General features: G+C 41.2%; 1 protein-coding gene and 1 non-coding gene across 7 annotated transcripts in view; one reads left to right on the forward strand and one right to left on the reverse strand.

The window, feature by feature from the left end:
- Window positions 1-3,566: 3,566 nt before the first annotated feature.
- Window positions 3,567-21,899, reverse strand: part of TPST1 (tyrosylprotein sulfotransferase 1) — a 121,386-nt gene continuing 103,053 nt past the window's right edge. For 5 of the 6 annotated variants that reach the window (XR_009559095.1, XR_009559094.1, XR_009559092.1 and 2 more), the window contains 3 exons: window positions 10,303-10,353; window positions 6,594-6,640; window positions 3,567-4,129 (listed from right to left, as the gene is read on the reverse strand). Coding sequence is in view for 1 of the 6 variants with exons in the window: in XM_030871903.2 (XP_030727763.1) it covers window positions 6,623-6,640; window positions 10,303-10,353 (69 nt within the window). In the remaining 5 variants the exon portion in view is untranslated. Of the gene's footprint in view, window positions 4,130-6,593; window positions 6,641-10,302; window positions 10,354-21,899 lie in introns of those variants that run through there. The other variant, XR_009559097.1, reaches the window with a different exon arrangement.
- LOC115861389 (small nucleolar RNA SNORA70) lies at window positions 16,284-16,414 on the forward strand. The gene has a single exon (XR_004042773.1). It is a non-coding gene; the product is annotated as a small nucleolar RNA SNORA70 (small nucleolar RNA).

Consider the following 21,899-nt stretch of genomic DNA (forward strand, 5'->3'; position numbering starts at 1 on the left):
ACTACTCTAGACCCCCGATTTTATCTCTAAGATTAGGCCGGTTCAATTTCGATTTCTCTTTTCTAAAAAATTCTCATTGTTTTTCACTTTTTTACTTAAAGTAATTCATGCCGAATCTAGAAAACAGAGTTAAGCACAAAGAAAATAAGAATTCCCCAAAACTCCAACATAAAGAGATAACAAGGGACACTGGCACATGTCCTTTCTGTTTTCTATCAATTTAGTGACTCTAGTTTTCTGTCTACCCTTTCAATCATAAAAGTGGGAGCACACTAAACAGCTTTGTGATTTCAAATTTTCACTTAATGTAACATGAACATTTTTCCTGTTATGAAATATTTTTCTACAATACTGTATTAGCTGAAGAGTGTTCTGTTACGTGGATGTACCATAATTCATTTAACTAAGCCCCCCCTTTTGTTAAGTTTTTTTTTCCAGTTTTTTGTTTCTATAAACTTCATTGCAACGGACATCTTTGTAGAGAAAGCTTTGCACACCTTGTGATATATTTCCCTAATTTCCCTAATTCTTGTAACTTTTAACACTTTTTCATACGTTCAGCAGTTATTCCATGTTTGACCAACAGAGGGCATTTAAGGCTTTCCTTCTCAGGGCAAGGCCACAGCCATTTCTACAGTATACAACAACAAAAATAGTGGTTTTATTGTGAAGAATGATTCAATTTTGGATGTTCAGTAATAATCAGCAAACTCCAAAGGGAGAATCAAAGTCATTTATTTTTCTGTCTAGCCAGAATCACCCCCCCCCAAAAAAACCCTCAAATGACGAGCTTTGTTAGGACTTAAACCCAAAATGAATAAAAATGATCTTTTGCTCAGAATAACAAAGTGACTGCTCTGCTTTAAGCAAAGGCCTAAATTCCCTGCAGAAGACTGTTGGGTAGTGACAAACAATCAGGAAAGGGAACTCAATGCTGAAATTACTGACCTTGCCAGAGAAAAGCTCAGACAGCCCCCAGGATCAGTAGCTCCCTAGAAAAACAAATTTTGGGGCAACACTGAATGGAGTCCTGCCTAGACTATTACTTACGCATCACCTACTAAGCCAGGTTGTCGTAGGTAATACTATAGGTTTTGTTAGATAAGCTTGAAATAATTGTTTTCTGTACATTTTTCTTGATTTTCACCAAGACCATAAATTCCCAAGGGCAGCAATCTGCCTATACTTCTTAGCAAATTACTAAGTACAAGGGAGGTATTTAAATAGTTGTCACTCAATGCTAATGACAAGTTTTTATTCTAGTATAAAGATGATTACTGAAGGTAGAGTGGTGGTTAAGGGTGTAGGCTCTGGAGCCAGGTTGCCTGTATTTGTATTCTGATCCCGTCACTTACTAGCTGGTCTAGAAAGCTGGTACTGCCTCCCAAGCCAATGTCTATAAAATGCAGGTAGTCACAGTACCTACCTCAGACGGTGATTTTGAGAATTAAATGAGTTTAAACATGTAAACTCAGGCACAGGATCTAGACAATGAGAAGCTGTTGATAAATGTTTCTAGAATGATTACGTGGCTAAGTGATTACTAAGATTTTTTTCTCTCATTTAAAAATTCTCTGATTCTTCATGGATGATGCTCTCTCCAGCCTCCTCCTGCAGCCACTGAGGACGCCAGCCTCTCCCTGGCTCCACAGGCTCACCCGCTGGCTATAGCCATGGCTGTGCTGGCCCTGGGCAGCTCTCTGATCTTCACAGGCAACACATCTACCCTGGTCCCTTACCCCGTTATCAATTTTTATTTAATTTAAAAAAATATTTATTTATTTTATTTTTGGCTGCGTTGGGTCTTAGCTGCGGCACTTGGGATCTGCAGTGCGTGGGCCCTTCCTTGCGGCACGTGGGCTCCAGACTGTGCAGGCTCAGTAGTTGTGGCGCGCGGGCTTAGTTGCCCCGCGGCACGTGGGATCTTAGTTCCCCAACCAGGGATCGAACCTGCGTCCCCTGCATTGGAAGGAGGATTCTTAACCACTGGACCACCAGGGAAGTCCCCCAGTTACCAATTTTTTAATTTTACTCCAGGCATCTTTCATTTGTTTGGCAGGAATTCCATTTGATTCCATCAAATCACAACATCTCACAAATATAGTCATCTTCCTACAGGTCTTCTAAGATGTCACATGGAATAGAAATGCTTTGCTTCACAAGGCTCAAGAGAAATGTGCTCAGACCAGAAAGAAGGCTTTGTGAAGGAGGGAATGTCAACAGGGAGGGAGATATCACAGCATCTGCTTCTCCGGGCCAGTTGTGCAGCGGTTTCTTCTTTCCTGAGTCAGCTGTTTTTGTGCGGTGGTTCTCTGCCCTTTTCCTATTCCAATACATTCCCACTCATGACAGTGGAGTCTCCAGGGGTGGGCAGGCGTAGGGAATAAAAATCCTTATGTTCACCTAGGGGCGCGTATTGGAGTCAGGATGGGTTATAGTTTAGAAATGTCCTCGCCTCCCATTCTGATAGGCTCTAGAGGGATATGTGACCTCCTCCCTACAATGCTGGTAACATAAGACTAACACAAGAAATAAGCAAAAAACCAAAACCAAAAACAAATTATGTTACGCTGAAGCTGATTTTATTGCTATCTGGAGGCTGGAGCAGTAACTAGAGCAGTAACAAGAAATGGGACTTACAACAGCTGAGCCCTTAACAGGGCTGGGATTTCCCAGGGAGAGGGGATTAGGTTTCTGGGCATCTGGAAGAAGCAGAAAGCAGAGTGTAAGGAGACAGGGAAGAGGTGTACTGTTCACAAGTGGGTGGTGAGGCTACACTGCAGAGACAGAACAGTTTACATGTAACGTGCGAGGCATCGGAGAATCAAAGAAGGTTTCTGAACAAAAGAGTGACTTAAGACACAGTGCTGAACAAAGGATTGATGTGGCAGCAGTATTAATTTTCAGTTGAAGGGAACACGGCTAGGGGCGTGGAGCGGAAAGAAGGATACTAGAGTCAGGCTTAGATACCAGGTCACCACTGTGGCAGTAGCTGAGGGGCCTTGTGTACGTGGCTTGACCTGGCTGAGCCTCTGTTTCTTCATCTGAAAATGATATGTTAGAAGTTTCTGTCTGGGAGGATTAATCATTTACCAAATATTTTACTAGGTTCTTACAATGTGCCAGACATTCTGCTAGGTGTCAGGGGTACAAAAATGGACACGAAAAGACATAGTCTCTGTCTTCCAGGAACTTACCATCTAGTATAAGAGATAGACAATTTAAGAAGTTAAGAAACATTAAAAACTGCAAAGTGTGATAAGGTGATATTGTGAATAAGGCAGGCAGGAAGGGGATCAGGGAAAGTCTTTCTGAGGAATTAGAATTAATGGAGACCAGAGAATTGAGAAGGAAAGAGAAGAACAGGATTCTGAGACAAAAGGATGGTAGCAGGTCTCTCTGAAATAAATTATAGCAAAAACTTGACTAAGAAATTATGATATATAGAGGGGAATATCTAAAATACAGCAACTGAAGAAACTGGTTTATCAGATCATTATCTGATAGGTCTTATTGCTTCTCAGAAATCACAGTAATGAAAACATGTAAACTACCAGTGCTTCACATTTAAAGCTTTTATTTTGAAAAATAAAATACAAAAGTCATCAAGTTGTAAATGTATGTGGTAATTCCTCAACTTCTCAGAAACAATACAATGAATTATTTAAATAATTAAGATATTTAATATTATCCACATCAATACATTTAAACAGGTACAAGTGTTCTACAAAACATTAGAACATGTACAGACAACCTATTCCAAGATGAAACTACCCAATTTTGCTTACAGAATCCCATCTTTAAACCCTCCCCTTGAAAACAAAGTTTGGAATCTGGTAAGAAAAGATGAGGACCAGAGCAGTTTTAAGAGAAAGCACACATCCTCTCTGGGCTCCTTCTCCACAGGCCCGTGCACGTAATCAAGAGCACTGTACTCGGGAAGAAGCAGGTCACTCAGGAGGGTCCGAATGTGTGCTGACATCCCACCCTCTCAGTGGGAAGAACTGGCAAATGAGAAAGAGATGCGGGCCATGGTACCTATGCTCCACTGATCTCAGCAGGGGACAGCCAGTTCTAGAAACAGCCAGTCCTAGAAACTTCTCTGCTGCTGAAAAGGCAGCAGTCTTCCCTAGGGCAAACAAACAGAATGTGTTACAGGTATGCAGTCAGTTTGTTCTCCCCTGCATGACACCGCCTCCTTTCCAGCTGTGGGCCTGGCACAAGCCAGGTAGACAGGTAGGGGGATGGACCATTATGAGAACAGCTACCTCAGGACTATGAGAGAGGCACACTCTCCCTCAGTCTGGGATGCTTTTAGATGCCTGCCAGTAGCTTCGATGTGCAACACAAAAGGATGGCAGCCAAAGCAAGGGCTGTTCCTGCCCATTTCTAAATGACTGCAACTGTCATCTGCCATTGAAGCTACTGCAGGGGCACTGACAGGGACGTCAAATGTCCAGGGGTCGAACATGCTGACTCAGTATGAAAAAGTGGATACTGAGATTCTTTATAGGAAGCTTTAGGAAACACATATGCCACAGGGATCCAAAAGACAAGAAAAAGACTATGCTTTGTCTTGAGATGCTTTGATGTCTTCCTAGCTTCTCCCGAGTCCTTCTCTCATTGCACGTGGGCACCTACAAGCCTCGATAAGCAAACAAGGATGAAATGCTGCTGTGGAGGCCACTCAAGGCTGGAGTCCACTGACACTGCATTCTGTCTTGTAAAACAGCTGGTCAGTAATGAATCCCTGTATGCATGTTTCCAGGAGGGAATTTATCTATACTTTTTTTTTTTTTCGGTACATGGGCCTCTCACTGCTGTGGCCTCTCGCGTCGCGGAGCACAGGCTCCGGATGCGCAGGCCCAGCAGCCATGGCCCACGTGCCCAGTCGCTCTGCGGCATGCGGGATCCTCCCGGACCGGGGCATGAACCCATGTCCCCTGCATCGGCAGGCGGACTCTCAACCACTGTGCCACCAGGGAAGCCCTATCTATACTTTTGAAAGTATTTTTGAATAAACAAAATTATCCAAGGCCTGATAACGGCTGTTATACCTGTATGCCCATCGAGTTGAAGTCTACATTTAGCATTTGCTTCTTAGCAAAAAAGGCAATCATAATTCCTAAAACCTATGAATATTAACTCACTGCCATCCGTGATTTTGACATGGCATAGCAGCATTCATGTGTTTTTTCTATCTATAATCTATTAGCACATAATCTATTAGCACACAGCAAGTCATAAAAACCTCTTATTCAAATCAAATTATTCAATCTCAATTTTCTCAACAGTAGAAGAGGAATAATATCACCTACTTGCCAGAGTGGTTTGAAACTTGAATGAAATCATTCATATATGTATGTATATGAATAATATATATATTTATTTTAGATATAATATAGTATATCCTATATCATATATACTATATATATATATATGATGCTTGGTATTTTACACCTGGTATGGAGTACACACTCAATACATGGTTATTATAAAAAATAAAAATAAAACAGCAAACAAAACTATAAGAAAAAAACAGATTTTATTTTTTACTTTTTTATAATATATTTTATTTTTATTTATTTTAGTATTTTATTTTATTTTACTTTATTTAATTTTTTTCCCCACACTGCACGGCTGTGGAACCTTACTTCCTCGACCAGGGATCAAACCCTGCCCCCTGTAGTGGAAGCACGGAGCCCTAACCCCTTGGCTGCTAGGGAATTCCCAGGAAAAATCATATTTTAAAGAAAGCTTTTCAAGTTCCAAATGATCTAAGGCATAACCAAAATATTCAGAGCAAAACAGAATCTTAAGAAAGTGTGGGATAGGGGTGTGAGGTCTGAGCAGCCATGTCAGGAGGTCTAGGTTCAGAAACCAGCTTTGCCACTAATTGGCTGGTATCCCTGGACATGCACCTGATGATTACTCAGATAGAAAGGGCTGATAAGTCCTGCTCCACACTGTAGCCTTTAACTACAATGAGACAACATAGGTTACAAACATTAAGACAGCATAATGCATTAACATCAGCAAGGTTGAAAAACCAACCAGGCAACTCCCGAAAATATTAGCGCAAAAACATCTGCACATCCAGCATACAGAGGAAGCAGTACAGGGTGGTGAAAGAATCCCCGGCTGGATGTCAGGAGACGGTGCTCTTTAGCCTTGGGTTTTTCCGACCTATGATGTGAACTTGACAAATCCTCTTTCTAGGATCAGTTTCCTTATCAGTAAACAGGGGGTTGAGGTTGATGGCCTTCAGGTTTCTTTCAGCTAAAATATTTTATCATTTTAAACCCCTCCTCATACTGAAAATAATAACTAACACTGTTTGAGTGCTTACTATGTGCCAGGCTTCTGGCAGACATTATCATGGTTAATTCTACCACTCTCTTATTAACATGGTCCTCATTTTACAGATGCAGAAACTAAGACACAGAGAAGTTAAGTAACTTGCTCAATGCCACACAGAGCCGAGATTCCAAAGCAGGTGAACTGACCCCAGGGCTGTGCCCTCCACCTGCTGCGCTGCCTCCCGAGAGCCTAAGCAGTGAAACCCAAAGACCCAGCAATGTCCCCAACCTCACCTCAAGTATGCAAGAGGTTCCTGGCTCTGTTATTCCACTTGCTCAGTCTGTGGAAGGAAGCAAAAGATGTTTTAACGTTGGTTAGCATGAGAAGTGACTGCTCTTGTCAAAATATCAGGTGTAGCTTGCAGGCTGTGATCAGAGACTTTCTAATGAATTCCGTCTGCTACTGTTGTATAATAAAGAAGATGACTGGCCTTTGGCTCTCGTTCCTGGTAGGGAGACTCTAAATCCTTGGAATTTTCCAGGTAACAGGAGTGTCTTTGTTATTCATGAGCCCCTTAGATCATACCTGAGTTTCTGCTAAGAGATGAGATGACTCAGGATGAGGGCTGGTCACCAGGAAGACCAACCTGTGATTTGAGGGTTGGGGCTCTGAGCCAGCCCAGCTTCTGGGAAGGGGACTATGACTGGGGATTGAGTTCAATTCCATGCGAATGAGTCAATCAATCATGCCTATGTACTTAGACTTCAGTAAAAACTCTGGATGCAGAAGTTCAGTGGAGCGCCCTGGTTGGTGATCATGCTGATGTGCTCTGAGGGAGAAGTACACTGATTCCACAGGGAATGGGCACAGAAACTCTGAGTCTGAGACTCTCCCAGACCTTGTCCTATGTGTCTCTTCATTTGGTTGGTCTTGAATTGTTTCCTTTATAACAAAACTATATATATATTTTTTGGCCACACCGTGTGGCTTGCGGGATCTTAGTTCCCCCACCAGTGATCGAATCCGGGCCCCCGGCAGTGGAAGTGCAGAGTCCTAACCACTGGACGCCAGGGAATTCCCAAGACTATAATCTTAAGTATAGCACTTTTCTGAGTTTTGTCAGAATTCTAGCTAAATGTAATCCTGAGAGTTCTGTGGGCTTCAGTTTTCTCATGTATTAGACGTTAAATAAAAGCCTTTTATAGGCTTTTTTCTAGCATGTGTGTGATACATTAAATGAAACTAACCAGAACGGGGCTTGAAGTGCCTATGTTAAGTCTTTTGCCCAATTTTTTATTACCTTTTCCTTATTTATTTGTAGGAATTCTCTATACTGATGAATCTTTTGTTTCAAAAATTTCCCCCCCAAGCAGCCGCATGGCACAGGGATATTGGCTCGGTGCTTTGTGACAGCCTGGAGGGGTGGGATAGGGAGGGTGGGAGGGAGGGAGACGCAAGAGGGAAGACATATGGGAACATATGTTTATGTATGACTGATTCACTTTGTTATAAAGCAGACACTAACACACCATTGTAAAGCAATTATACCCCAATAAAGATGTTAAAAAAAAAAAAAATTTCCCCCCCTTAAGGTGTCCTTTTTTACTGTCTTTATGATGCTTTCTAATAAGTAAATGTTCTCAATTTTAATGTAGTCCAAATTATCCATTTTAAAATTAATGATCCATAAAAAGAAACAAAATTGAGTTATTTGTAGTGAGGTGGTTGGACCTAGAGTCTGTCATACAGAGTGAAGTAAGTCAGAAAGAGAAAAACAAATACCGTATGCTAACACATATATATGGAATCTAAAAAAAAAAAAGGTTATGAAGAACCTAGGGGCAGGACAGGAATAATGATGCAGATGTAGAGAATGGACTTGAGGACATGGGGAGGGGGAAGGGTAAGCTGGGACGAAGTAAGAGAGTGGCATGTACATATATACACTACCAAATGTAAAACAGATAGCTAGTGGGAAGCAGCCACATAACAGGGAGATCAGCTCGGTGCTTTGTGACCACTTAGAGGGGTGGGATAGGGAGGGTGGAGACGCAAGAGGGAGGAGAAATGGGGATATATGTATATGTATAGCTGATTCACTTTGTTATAAAGCAGAAACTAACACACCATTGTAAAGCAATTATACTCCAATAAAGATGTTTAAATAAATTAATTAATTAAATTAAATTAATGATCAGTATTTTTTATAACTCACTTAAGAAATCCCTCTCTTTTAAGGTCATGAAGATATTCTCCTTTATTGCCTCCTAGAAACTTTATTATTTTGCCTTTCACAGTTAGGCCTATAACCTACCTGGAAATGATTTTTATGTATGCTGCGAAGCAGGGGTGTCCCTTTAGTTTTAGTCTCAAATTCCCTTTCTTGACTCCTTCAGAATTACTATGCAAAACAGCCTTTGGATTTGACATTTCTTCAAGACTCTCCCTCTTGGATTATTCTCTGGCTCCAGTTACCATAGCCTGTGAGTGAGTGACAACTTGTTCACGAATCCATCCAGGTTTCTGGCACATCTTGCCCAGCCAAGGCTCAGGGCCCCTGTGCCCCTTTGTCTGCAAAAGTTGATCAGAGTCTTTTGGATAGATAAGGAGTTCCTCTGAGAAGATCTTTTTTTTTCCTCTGACTCTTGAGGCCTTATTTCAATTTCTCACACATAAAAGTAATTCAGTAGACATTTTTTAAATGAATGAATGGATGGATTAAAATTAAATATATGTTAATAAGCATATACCATGAAAGTAGTTTAAAATAGTCAAGTAATATGTATCAGTTACTGATGGTTGTTATGAGACAAGGATCTGAGAAGACAGAGCCTTCAATCCTGGTGTGAGACACAGCTGCTCTTACAGAGAAGCCCATGTACTCTAGGCTTGCTTTAGGCAACACAACTTCACACAATCTGTGAGGTTCCCCTCAACAGCCCAGATCTGGAACACTTTTAGAAACTGAGTTCAGTGCTGGGTCTTCATTTCCTATTAACAAGCTAATCACTGATAGCAGCAGCCTGGAGGCAACATGTATTATCACCATGCTGGACAGGGAAGTCTTCTGCTGGACTCAGGCTGTAGTCATTGATTTCTTCCCACTACTACATAGGAATGGCAGGTGATGCGCTCATGCAGGACACTCTGGGCTACTCTAGGCCTGTCGGCCATAACGTCACCTATTTCTCTTCAACTCAAGAAACAGTATTGGAATCCAAGTAAGTGACAGTGTGACATTACAAGGAGAACTCTGGATCTGTTTTAATTAATTTTTTAAAAAGTAAAAGTTATAAACTTCAAACTCATACCATCCATTCCCAACTTGGGGGACTTAGCAGTTGAGCGTCAATGGCTGTGTGTATAATGTATTCACAAGTCTTCTAGGCTCCAAATGAGAAAAATGAAAAGGCCATGGATGTATATGTAATAAGAACAAAGGGTGGCTATACATTTTTATTTCAAGTTAGGTATCAGAAGCCTGGAGCAGATTCACCAAGGCAGGCTCCTTATATGTGGAATACTGTGTGGCTTGTGGGCGACCTCAAGCAATCAGATTTTAGTTATCAATAAAGTATTTCCCTACTCTTGGAAGACACGGAGCCCTCTGAAATTCAAACTGTGTTAAATTGTTAAATTTAACAAGTCTGTTTAACACAGATTGTTAAAACCAACAATTACCAGAAGCCAGTCTTTCTTTCTTTTTTCTGTTTTTTAACGTCTTTATTGGAGTATAATTGCTTTACAATGGTGTGTTAGCTTCTGTTTTATAACAAAGTGAATCAGCTATACATATACATATATCCCCACATCTCCTCCCTCTGGCGTCTCCCTCCCACCCTCCCTATCCCACCCCTCTAGGTGGTCACAAAGCACCGAGTTGATATCCCAGCAGAAGCCAGTCTTTCTACCACCAGCACATAGATTTATCTCTTTGAAAAGATTACTTCAATGCAAGAGCCCATCTTATTGTATATCAAGAGGAGGAAGCAGACACAGTACCTGAGGTTTTCCTTTAAGAAATTCAGGTAGCTGAAATTCTCCTTTATAGACCTGGAAAAACAAAGCCAAGTATGAGTTTAAGGAAACAGGTACTGTCATCATCACTTTGGGATGCTTGCAAGGACTGATAGTGGATGGGTTCACTGCTTCATTTTTGGCAAGTTTTAGAACGGGAAGGAAGCCCGTCAGTGCAGAAGCAGTCTGAGTTGAGGACTGAGTGAAATCCCTATTCACTCTGACCCCACTTGCTCTACTTTTGCCTGGGTGCTCCCAACTTGTGGGCTGGCTGGGAGAGGGCGTAGAGTCTCTGAAGAAGAAAGAAAAGCATCCTAACATTCCAAGTTCCAATCATTTTAGCTGAGAGAGAAAGCAAGCCCAAGCCTTCTCTCTCCAGCAACCAACACAGAATTCACATAATTTAGGAATAGGCTCCTCCTGATTTCCTTCTGACATCTCCAACCCTACAACTCTGGATTTAATTCAGCTTTACTTTTCTTAATGTACCCAATATTCCCATAATAATTTGAATATTAGGTGGTTCTTAAAATGATATATACTTTTAACCTTGTAAAATCTTATAATTAAAAACTTACTCTTTTCAACATATAAAAGTATGTTTCTAATAGCAGCAATAATTAGGCAATAGTTTTTTAAAAGGTGTATAAGATGCTTACATAGAAAACTATAAAATATTATTGAGAGAAATTAAAGACCAAATAAATAGAGAGACATACCACTTTCAGGGATTGTAACATTCAACATAGTAAAGCTGTCCATTCTCCTCAAAGGATTTCCAATAAAAATTCTAGCATGCTTTTTTGGGGTAGGGGTAGGGGTAGGGGTAGGGATAGGGGTAGGAATAATTTCAAGCTGATTGTAGAAGTTTTATGGAAATGCATAGGGCCAAGAATAATCAAGGTAATCTTAAAAAGAACAAAGTGGAAGGACTTATTCTATCATAATAGAATATTATACACCTATACATACAAAAAACATAGCTATAATCAAGACGGTAAGGTTTTGGCATGAGGATAGACAAATATATTAATGAAACAAAATGAAGAGTCCAGAAACAGACCCCCATTTAGAGATAACTGGTTTATGACAAAGGTGGCACTGCAGAGCAGTACAGTTAGAACGAATAAATAAATGTGTTTATCTATATAATGATACACCATACTGCAATTTTAAAAATGAACTACTACTAAACCAACAATGTAGATGAATCCCAACACATAATGATGAGGAGAAACAAGCCAGATCTCCAAAAATAATATACTATTGACACATGTCTCCATTTAAAACTTTTAAAGCTCAAAAATAGGCAAAGGAACTCTGATGTTAGAAATCGGGATACTGTTTACTCTGGGGAGGAGCAGGGTGGTGGTGATTGGCAGGGGGATGAGAGAGGCTTCCAGCGTGCTGGTAGTTTTCTGTCTTGATATGGGTAGCGATTATAAAGATGTGTTCATTTTGTGATCATTTATTGAGCTATGACTTGGATACTTTTCTCTATGTATGTTACACTTCAATAACAAAACAAGCCAGTAGCTTAGGAATTTACTACTCTCGCTCTGTCTTGCTCTCTCTTTCACACACACATACACACACACTTTAAGTGCAAAGATGTTTGTTTCAACATTGTCAACAACAGAAAAAAACTGGGAACTATTCATGTCAATCAAGAGTGAAGAAAGTCTCCATCAGCTACAGTTTGTTAACTGCTGGACTCGAGAAACTACAGGAAGAAACTATGGATTGTCGTTGGGAAGAGAGCCACTGGGTAGCCCCTCAGAGCACAAAGAAATCCTCTAAATGGTGACTACTGAAGCCTACAGACCTAAAGGATTTTTACTTGGTCATAAGATGACTGATCCACTTCTAAAAGTAGCAGTATTCCTTCTGAGATTGAGAGAATGAATGTACTGTTTTCCTGTCTCTTTCTCTGCAATTTCTAAAACCTGGTCTATTCTTTAGGGTCTCTGCTACAGTTCTAGGAAGGCTAAATTAAAGCAGAGAGAAGAGGCTTATGCATAAGATATTTCTTTAGATATGCATCACACTGGAAGCTGAGGTGAGTGCAGGATAACAACAATGCAGCTGCTAGGAGTGCCTCGAACCTTCATACCCTCAAAGAGTCCCAGGTCACTGGAGGGTTGGACTAACTGCTCCCTGAAGAAGCTGCATGTCAGAATCCTGTTTGCTTTACCCCAGCACCACAGTCCAGAGAGTGTTCCAGCTTTCTTCATTTCCCCCCAGTTTTACTGAGATATAATTGACATATAACACTGTATTACTGTTCCAGCTTTCTGATGTAGGAAGTATGTGTGTATCATGTTAACACTGACTTCCACTGTGCCTGTCTCTACTATCTGTGGGACAAGCAGACACTATATCCAAAGCAGGGGCTCAAGCCATTAGAATAGGTTTTTTGTTTTTGCTTTTTACCAGATTCTCAAGTGTCTTTCCTTCTCCCTCTATTCAGGGAACTGAGTCCCAACCCCCATCCTCCAAGTCTCTAAGCATAAGCTGCTCAGGCCTAGGGTCCTGTGCCTTGGCTCCTTTACCGAATCAGAACAAGTTTGTTTGCCCCAGTGCCTCTTCCAGTGTTAGTGGGTTTGGTCCCTAAGAAACTTTTCTTATATTCCTCACATCCTCTCAGAAACCAACTCTCCTCTCTCTTAGCTAGCCTCTTCTGCTAGAATTCAAGCAGAAGGTTCAACGCAAGCCCACGGGGTCATACAGCTAGTTAGTGGCAGAGTGAGGCTCAGAAGGCCCTGGCTCAGCACTCTCCCATTATACCACGCTCTTTGCATTTTACTACTATTAGCAAATCTAACTGTTAAATTTTCCCTTCTCTTTTTGGTTTGTTGTAAGGCATGACAGAATATACGAGTGGGAACATTAAATATTATAAGTGTCTTCCAGAAATCAACAGTTCCAGAGAGGTAAGGCTTATATGAAAGGGGGGAAAAACCAAAACCTTAAATATGTGATGTTACAAATGTAATTTAAAAAAGGTGGGGGGGGGAGTTCAGGATAAGACATCAGACAAAAGGCTCAATCAAAAAATAAGTGGGAAGCTGTCTCCTCTCATTATCCTTTAGGGAAAAAATGCTTCAAAAGTTAGGAACTACAGTACTGACAAAAAGAACACTTTCTACTGACAAAGCAGTTCCTATTTAGTGCAGGAAACCAAGCACGGCAAAGTTAGGAGTGGAATTTCCTCTGGCTAAAGGAACAGTGTTTCTGGACATACTAATCTCTGGTACTAATGAACTGAGGATTTTGCTAGACAGAAATGAGCTAGGCAGTCAGAATCCAAATGCTCGTACAGAGCCCTCCCACCTCAAGCACTGAAGAACAACAAGGAAACAAAAGTAGGCTTCTGATTTAGAGGGTGCATTGGCAATAAAAATAATACGAACAGCAGCTAAACTTTGTTATCTTCTCTGCATCAGGTTAGTGTTGAGCATGCGTTTCACATTTATCACCTTATCGAATCCCACAGTCTCCTGAGGGAGGTATTATTCTCTTTTTACAGATGAAGCAACTGAGGCACAGAGAAATTAATTTTTCCAGTGTAGTGAAATGGGAGGCTACTAAGTACCATGATGGGGCTTAGATTTTAAAAGGGTCATCCTAATTGCTCTGTTTAGACTGTAAAGGGCCAAGGACAGAAGTGCGGAGGCAACAGCAGTAATCCAGACAAGACAGGATGACAAGGAGGCAGCGGTGGAGGTGGTGAGAAGTGGTACGTTTGTGGATTTTCTTTTCCTAATCATGTCTAGATTTCCTAACAGACTGGATGTGGAATGTGAGAGAGCAAAGGGGAGTCAAGGATGACTCCAAGGCTTTTGGCCTAAGCAACTACCAACTGGAAATATGAAGTTGCCATCAACCCAGTTGGGCAAGGTCCTGGATATAGCAGCTTTTCAGGCGTTCAATTTCAGAAATGTTAAGCTTCAGATGTCTATTAGACAATAAATGAAAATGTCAAGTAGCCAGTTAGATATACAAATCTAGGGTTCATGGAAGAGGTCTGGGCTGGGATCTATAAATTTGAGAATCATCAACTTATAGATGGTATTTAAAACTTGATACCTGATACCTGGGTTATCCAGGTGCTCAGGGTAGAGAGAGAAGAGCAGAGGACTTAAGACTGAGATATGGGGGCATTCTAACATTAAGAGGTCAGAGAGAAAAGGAAGAATCAGCAAAGAAGACTGAGAAGAGGTCACCAATGACACAGAAGGAAAAATGTAAAAAGTGGTGTCTAGAAGCCAGGTGAAGCAAACGTATCAAGGAGGGAGTAATCAACTGTATCAAAAGAGGCTGGGAGACAAGATGATAACTGACCATTGGCTAAGCAGTGTGAAGGTCACTGTGACTTGACAAGAGCAAATTAAGTAGAATGGTAGTTGTGAAATTCTGAATGGAGTGAATGTAAGAAAAAATAGAGGGAGTGGAACTGGAGACAGGAGTACAGAAAACGAGCTTTTAAGTAAAGGGAAGCAAAGAAATGGAATGGCAGTGGCAGGGCACCTGGCATAAGTGTAGTGTGTGTGTGTGTGTGTGTGTGTGTGTGTGTGTGTGTGTGTGTGTGTGTGTGTGTGTGTGTGTGTGTGTGTGTGTGTGTGTGTGTGTGTGTGTGTGTGTTAAGATAGAAGAATTAAAGGCATATTTGTTTGTTGATGGGAAAGATTCTGCTGGAATGCAAAATGTGATGATATAGGAAACAGGGAGATGGGCTTGGGTACACAGGGGAGGAAACGCCTTTGGATAGGAACACGTTCAGACGTTCACTTCTGTTACACAGACTTTCTATTATGACAGATGAGGATATTAGGTTGTAATACTTCCCTTCCTCTAGTCTCTCAAAAATTATACAATAATTTTTGTTTAAAGCCACATTCTGTAAGTTTTCATTATTATGACAATATAAATATCACAGTTACATTTTCTTACACAATTTGTGCTGTTTTAGCTAGAGTTAATAATTGCCTCATATACTTTTTAAATAATAGACTTTATTTGTAGAGCAGATTTAGGTTTACAGAAAAAGTGAGTTGAAAGCAGAGTCCCCATATACTTCCTCTCCGTCTCCTACAGTTTTCCCCAATTATTAACATCCTGCGTTACTGTGGTACATTTGTTACAATTAACAAACCAGCACAGATACACTGTTATTAACTGAAGTTTTAGTTTGCACTAGGGTTCACTCTCTGTGTTGTACTTTCTATGGGTTTTGACACATGTATCCATCATTACAGTAGCACACAGAATAGTTCCACTAGCATGAAAGTGCCCTGTGCTCCATCTATTTAGCCCTCCCTACCTTCTCCCAATCTTTTTACTATCTCCATAGAGTTGGAATCATACAGTATGCAGCCTTTTGATTGGCTTCTTTCACTTAGTAATATGCACTTAAGGTTCCTCTATGTCTTTTTGCAACTTGATAACTCACTTCTTTTAATCACTGAATAATGTTCCATTGCCTGGATATTTATTTACCCATTCACCTACTGAAGGACATCTTGGTGGCTTACAAATTACAAGTTGTAGCAATTATGAACAAAGCTGCTGTAAACATCTGTGTACAGGTTTTGTGTGAACATAAGTTTTCAACTCATTTGGGTAAATACCAAGGAATGTGATGGCTGGATTACAAGGTAAGTGTATGTTTAATTTTATAAGGAACTGCCAAGCTGTCTTCCAAGTGGCTGCACCATTTTGCATTCCCACCAGCAATGTATGAGGTTTCTGTTACTCCACATCCTCACAATGATATGGTGGTGTCAGTGTTTTGAATTTTGGCCATTCTACTAGGTGCGTAGCGGTACCTCATTGCTTTAATTTGGATTTTCCTAATGACATACAATGTTGAGCACCTTTTCATATGCTTAGCTGCCATTGGTATATTTTCCTTCAGCAAGGTGTGTCTATTCAGATCTTTTGCCCATTTTCCCCATTTTCCCTTTCTTTCTTTTTCTTCAATTGAGGCATATCCCCATGGGGGCCCGGTGCACAATGGCTGCAAACAGCAGCCTCCTCAGTAGTGTATGCAGCCCTTTGCCTGTACGGGTTGCCCTAAGGGACCTTGGAGACAGCCCTTTCCAGTGGACATTAAAAACTGGCATGCTGTCCCCACTCTAGGCTCCAGACGGGTATGCGCGGTGCCTTTGGAAAGCCCCAGGGCACAGTGGCCAGGGTCCACATAGGCTAAGTCATAATGTCCATCCGCACCAAGATGCAGAACAAGGAGCATGTGCTTGAGGCCCTCTGCAGGGCCAAGTTCAAGTTCCCTGGCTGCCAGAAGATCCACATCTCCAAGTGGGGATTCACTAAGTTTAATGCAGATGAATTTGAAAACATGGTGCCAGAAAAGCAGCTCATCCCAGAAGGCTGTGGAGTCAAATACATCCCTAATCGTGGCCCCTGGACGAATGGTGTGCCCTGCCCGCATGACAGCCTTGGCGCTGTCCCCTCCTTACTCATGCCCATCAATAAATCCTACTTTCCTATCCAAAAAAAAAAAAAATTGAGGTACAGTTGATTTACAATATTACATAAGTTTCAGGTGTACAACATAGTGATTCACAATTTTTAAAAATTATACTCCATTTATAGTTATTATAAAATGTTGGTTATATTCCCTGTGGTGTACAATGTATCTTTGTAACTTATTTTACAATAGTAGTTTGTACCTTTTAATCCCTTACCTCTATCTTGACCCGCCCCCCTTCCCTCTCCCCACTGGTAAGCACTAGTTTGTTTTCCATTTCTGTGAGTCTGTTTCTTTTCGTTATATTCTCTAGCTTGCTTTATTTTTTTTGGTTCCACGTATAAGTGATAATATACAGTATTTGTCTTTTTGCATGTCTGAAAATGTCTTTATCTTATCCTAACACCTGTCTGAAAGTTCATCTGGTTATATAATTCTAGAATATAGTAATTTTCTCTCTGAAATTATGGCATTGCTCCATTGTCTTCTATTTTCCCATGTTTCTGCTGACAAGGCTGATATCATTCTAATTCCTGGTCCTTTGTATGTGACCTTTGTTTTCACTCTGCACTATTTAAGAATTTTCTCTTTATCTCTGGTGGTTCTATAATTTTATGATAAGGTGCCTTGATGAGGCTCATTTTCTTCACTCATCGGTACTGGAGATGCATGTCCTTCTGTTCTTGGGAATATCCTTAAATTATTACTTTGATAATTTCCCACTCATCATTTTCTCTATTTTTCTTGGACTCCGATTAGTCAAATGTTAGACCACTTGAATTAAGCCTCTAATTTTTTTTTCCTCTCCAAGTCATCTCTTTGTCTTTTTGTTCTACGTTGTTTTTTTTTAAATAAATTTATTTATTTATTTATGGCTGCATTGGGTCTTCGTTGCTGTGTGTGGGTTTTCTCTGGTTGTGTCGAGCAGGGGCTACTCTTTGTTGCGGTGCGCAGGCTTTTCATTGCAGTGGCTTCTCTTGTTGCGGAGCACGGGCTCTAGGTGCGCAGGCTTCAGGAGTTGCAGCAGGCGGGCTCAGTAGTTGTGGCTCGCGGGCTCTAGAGCACAGGCTCAGTTGTAGTGCATGGGCTTAGCTGCTCCGCGGCATCTGGGATCTTCCCGGAATAGGGCTTGAACCCGTGTCCCCTGCATTGGCAGGCGGATTCTTAACCACTGCGCCACCAGGGAAGTCCCTGTTCTACTTTTAAAGAACGTTAATTATAGTTCATTTACGTTTCTTTTGCTCTTTACATGTTGTTTCTTCTGAGGTTCTTTTTTATCTTTCTTTTAGTCTCTTTCATGTTAGAGAAGTTCTACAAACGTCCAGTGAGTCTTGGCTATGAAGCAGAGTTCCGTTTATGAGGGTTGAGTCTAACTGCAGGTATACTTCCTCAGCCAGCTTTTATTTGGTCAGGGCTCTCCATGTATCATGTTTGTAGGCTTTTTTTTGGGGTAGTTAAGAACGTAGAGAAAGCACCACAATCTCTTACCTTGGTACCAGCATTCTTCAGCTGGGTAGAGGTAGAGAATTGATGCATCATCTAATGATAATTTATTTTTTCAGAAAGCAGACTTTCACTTAACGCTCTGGTTTTCAATTTGGAGCCCTAACTCTATTCCTAATGTCCCTATTTTCCCTCTAAGAGAATGTACTTCTTCTGCAAGGGGAGGGGAAGGGTGGTGATCTGGAAGTCTAACTGCTCTATACAGACTTTTGATCTGTCTCTTTTTAGTATCAGACCTCATCCCCCTCCCCTAATACCTGATGTTTCCAAATCCCTGAACTTTTGTAGGGTTCAGGGTGAACTGGCTTGTTTCTTGTTCCTCTGCTTGCTTGCATCCCCCTCTTTTCAGGCATATAAATTCAGCTATCTTCCACTCTGCTAAGTCATTTACTATTCCTACAACAGCTTTCCATCTTCATATATTACGTTTTAGTGGTGACAAACGGGTTTGGGGTCTCTAGTTTGGTGGTCTCTGCAAAGCTGGAGATAGAAAAGGAGAAGAAGAGATGCTAAAATTAAAGGACCCAATAGTACTTAGTTTTAAAGAAACATGTGGTGAGGGTGTACTCATAGTATGTATGTTCTCTGAGGTCCATGTGAGCAACGTGTGGCTGAAAGCTTTGCAGAAGCTGGAAACCACTATTTATAAGACTGCTAAGTAAAGGAACACATTATTACTGGAAAAGGAATTCTATGTTATGCAGAGAAAAAAGATAAGAAGGAGAGATGTGTACTTCCCATAAACTTGAGCTGTATTGTTAACTATGTGCAAGACACTGGAGCTGAGGGAAAAGGACTAAGGGTTTTTTTTTTAACCACTCCCTTACAAGCTCTAACATTTTGCGATTCTGAAAGAAGTTTCTCAAAGCCTGAATACCACAAGGAATCCTTTCTCAGTTCCACCCTTGCCCCCTCGAGCAGGCCTCCTGGTCTGTGTCTAGCAATTTATAAAGATTACCACACTGCTCTTGATCTTCTCACAGAGCAAAACACTAAACAAGGTCTAAAAGAAATGCATATAAAAATGTGAGGGCTTCCCTGGTGGCGCAGTGGTTGAGAGTCCGCCTGCCGATGCAGGGGACACGGGTTCGTGCCCTGGTCCAGGAGGATCCCACATGCCACAGAGCAGCTGGGGCCGTGAGCCATGGCCGCTGAGCCTGCGCGTCCGGAGCCTGTGCTCTACAACAGGAGAGGCCACAGCGGTGAGAGGCCTGTGTACCGGGAAAAAAAAAAAAGTGAGCTCCGCGTATTTAACCCTGCCTTATAGCTTTTACTTGTGACGGTGATAGCACGCTTCCAGTTGAGAGGCTTTGGCTGGTGACGTATACCATTTCAAAAGAAATAACTTAAATAGAAAAGTAAATTGTATTTGTTGTTTTGGGTTTATAGACTAAAGTCAGATTCAAATTTCTGGAGTGAGGTATAAATTAACTCTGTTATAAGCGAAGCCTTCAATCGTGGAACTACCTAGGCTACAGAGCTAGAGAAGGGAGGAGAATTTATCTAAGCTGCCTGTGAAGTTTCAAAAACCCAAGAAAGAAGGGGTTCTGAATACTGGCTGAAGCAAGCAATGCATCATTCTTTTTTTTTTTTTTTCGGTACACTGGCCTCTCACTGTTGTGGCCTCTCCCGTTGCAGAGCACAGGCTCCGGACGCGCAGGCTGGACCGGGGCACGAACCCGTGTCCCCTGCATTGGCAGGCAGACTCTCAACCACTGCGCCACCAGGGAAGCCCTGCATCATTCTTGTTACTTGTCCTCAGGCCACTTGCAGACTGCAGATCCAGTTAACACACTTGCAGACTGCAGATACAGTCCTCCATTAGGTCCCTTTTCCTTTACACGGTTTTAACCATCGTAAGTTATCTGGTCTCAACCTGTAGCAATCAGATACAGCAAACAGGAAGGCAATGGGCAAGTACTGATAACTGAGAAGTGACAAATGAAACAAAGGAAGACACAGAAATTATAAAAGGCAGACAGGAAGCCTTTTTTAAGAAAGGGACCAACAGTTCTATATCCTATATAAAGAGAAGATGGGCATTTTTCTCTTTATAACACATAATTTCCTTTGGATGAAATGAAAATTTTAATTATGATCAAGTATTTATTTAAGAAGGTAAAGAAATATGTCATCAAAATGCAGAGGAATTCTACACCAAAATATTAAGGTTTGGTCTTAAATGGGACAAATCTGTCCAGAAACCTGACTTTCTAGAATGACGGGTTCCCCAAGGGTTTCAGACAGTCAAGCTTTTACAATTTACAGGAGAAAGTGTCAGACATGTTATGAGGCCTAATTCTGAATCTGGCTTGATATTACGGAGAATATTAAACTTTTTCTAAATTATTTTCATGCTAAAAGTGTTTGTGGCCACACTCCCTGAGACTGAGCCCCCATGATCCCTGCTTCTGGTATTCATGACATGTGTAATCCCCTTCCTTTAAGTGTGAGCTAGATCTAGTGACTTGCTTCTAACAACTAGAATATGGCAAAAGTGATGGGATGTTATTTCTGAGATTAGGTCACAAAAGTGTTTCTTCTGTCTTGGGTACTCTTTCTTGCTTATTTGATTGGAAGGAAGCCAGCTGCATGCTGTGAACTGCCTTATAGAGGCCCAAGTGGCAAAAGAACTGATATCCCCAGCCAATGGCCAGCAAGGACCTGAGGCCTGCCCACACTCACAGGAGGGAGTTTGGAAAGGGATCCTCTCCCAATTGAACCTTGAGATGACTGCAGTCCTGGCTCACGGTTTGACCACACCCTCATGAAAGACCTTGACCCAAGGTATCTAGATAAACTGCACCTGGATTCCTAATCTACAGAAACTGTGAGATAATAATTTGTTGTTTTAAGCTAATTACCCTAAATTATAGGGTAATTTGCTATGGCTAAGTAAATAACTAATACAGATTTTGGTGTCATAAGCAGGGTGATAACGTAACAAACACCTAAAACGTGGCAGAAGTTTTGGAACTGGGCAGGAGGAGGTAGCTAGAGGGACTTTAAGGGGAGCAGCAGTAAAAGTCTAAATGGACATGAATTGACAGTAGATTTTAGACTTTGAGGAGGCCACCTGTGCAGGTTTTAAGGAATGTAGGGACACCTGATTAGACACTAGAGGCAGGGGGGTCTTATAACACAGTAACAGAAAGTTTACCAACCCTGTCACCTGTAGTTATACAGAAAGTAGAAAATGAACCAAACAAACTGGATGGTCCAGCTAAGGAAACTTCCAAGCAAAGTACTGAAGCAGCGAAGGAAACTTCCAAGCAAAGTACTGAAGGTATCACTAGGTTTCTTCTTGATAATTATAATAAAGTATGCAAGAGAAGAGAGATATTGAGGGAAACATTGTTTAAAAAAAAAAAAAGGAGCCATGAGTTGCTGGTTTTGAAATGGGTTTGAAAATTCTTAGCCTCGCCATCTTCAATGCTAGAAGCGTAGCGCTGTCACATTTCTTTCACTGATTTTGCTTCCAATGTCATATCACCTTCTCTGCCTTTTAACTCTCCTGCCTCCCTCTTATAAGGACCCTTGTGATTACACTGGGCCCACCCAGGTAATACAGGATAATCTCTTCATTTAA

The sequence above is a fragment of the Globicephala melas genome, chromosome 15 (genome assembly GCF_963455315.2).
Source record: "Globicephala melas chromosome 15, mGloMel1.2, whole genome shotgun sequence".
NCBI lineage: Eukaryota > Metazoa > Chordata > Mammalia > Artiodactyla > Delphinidae > Globicephala > Globicephala melas.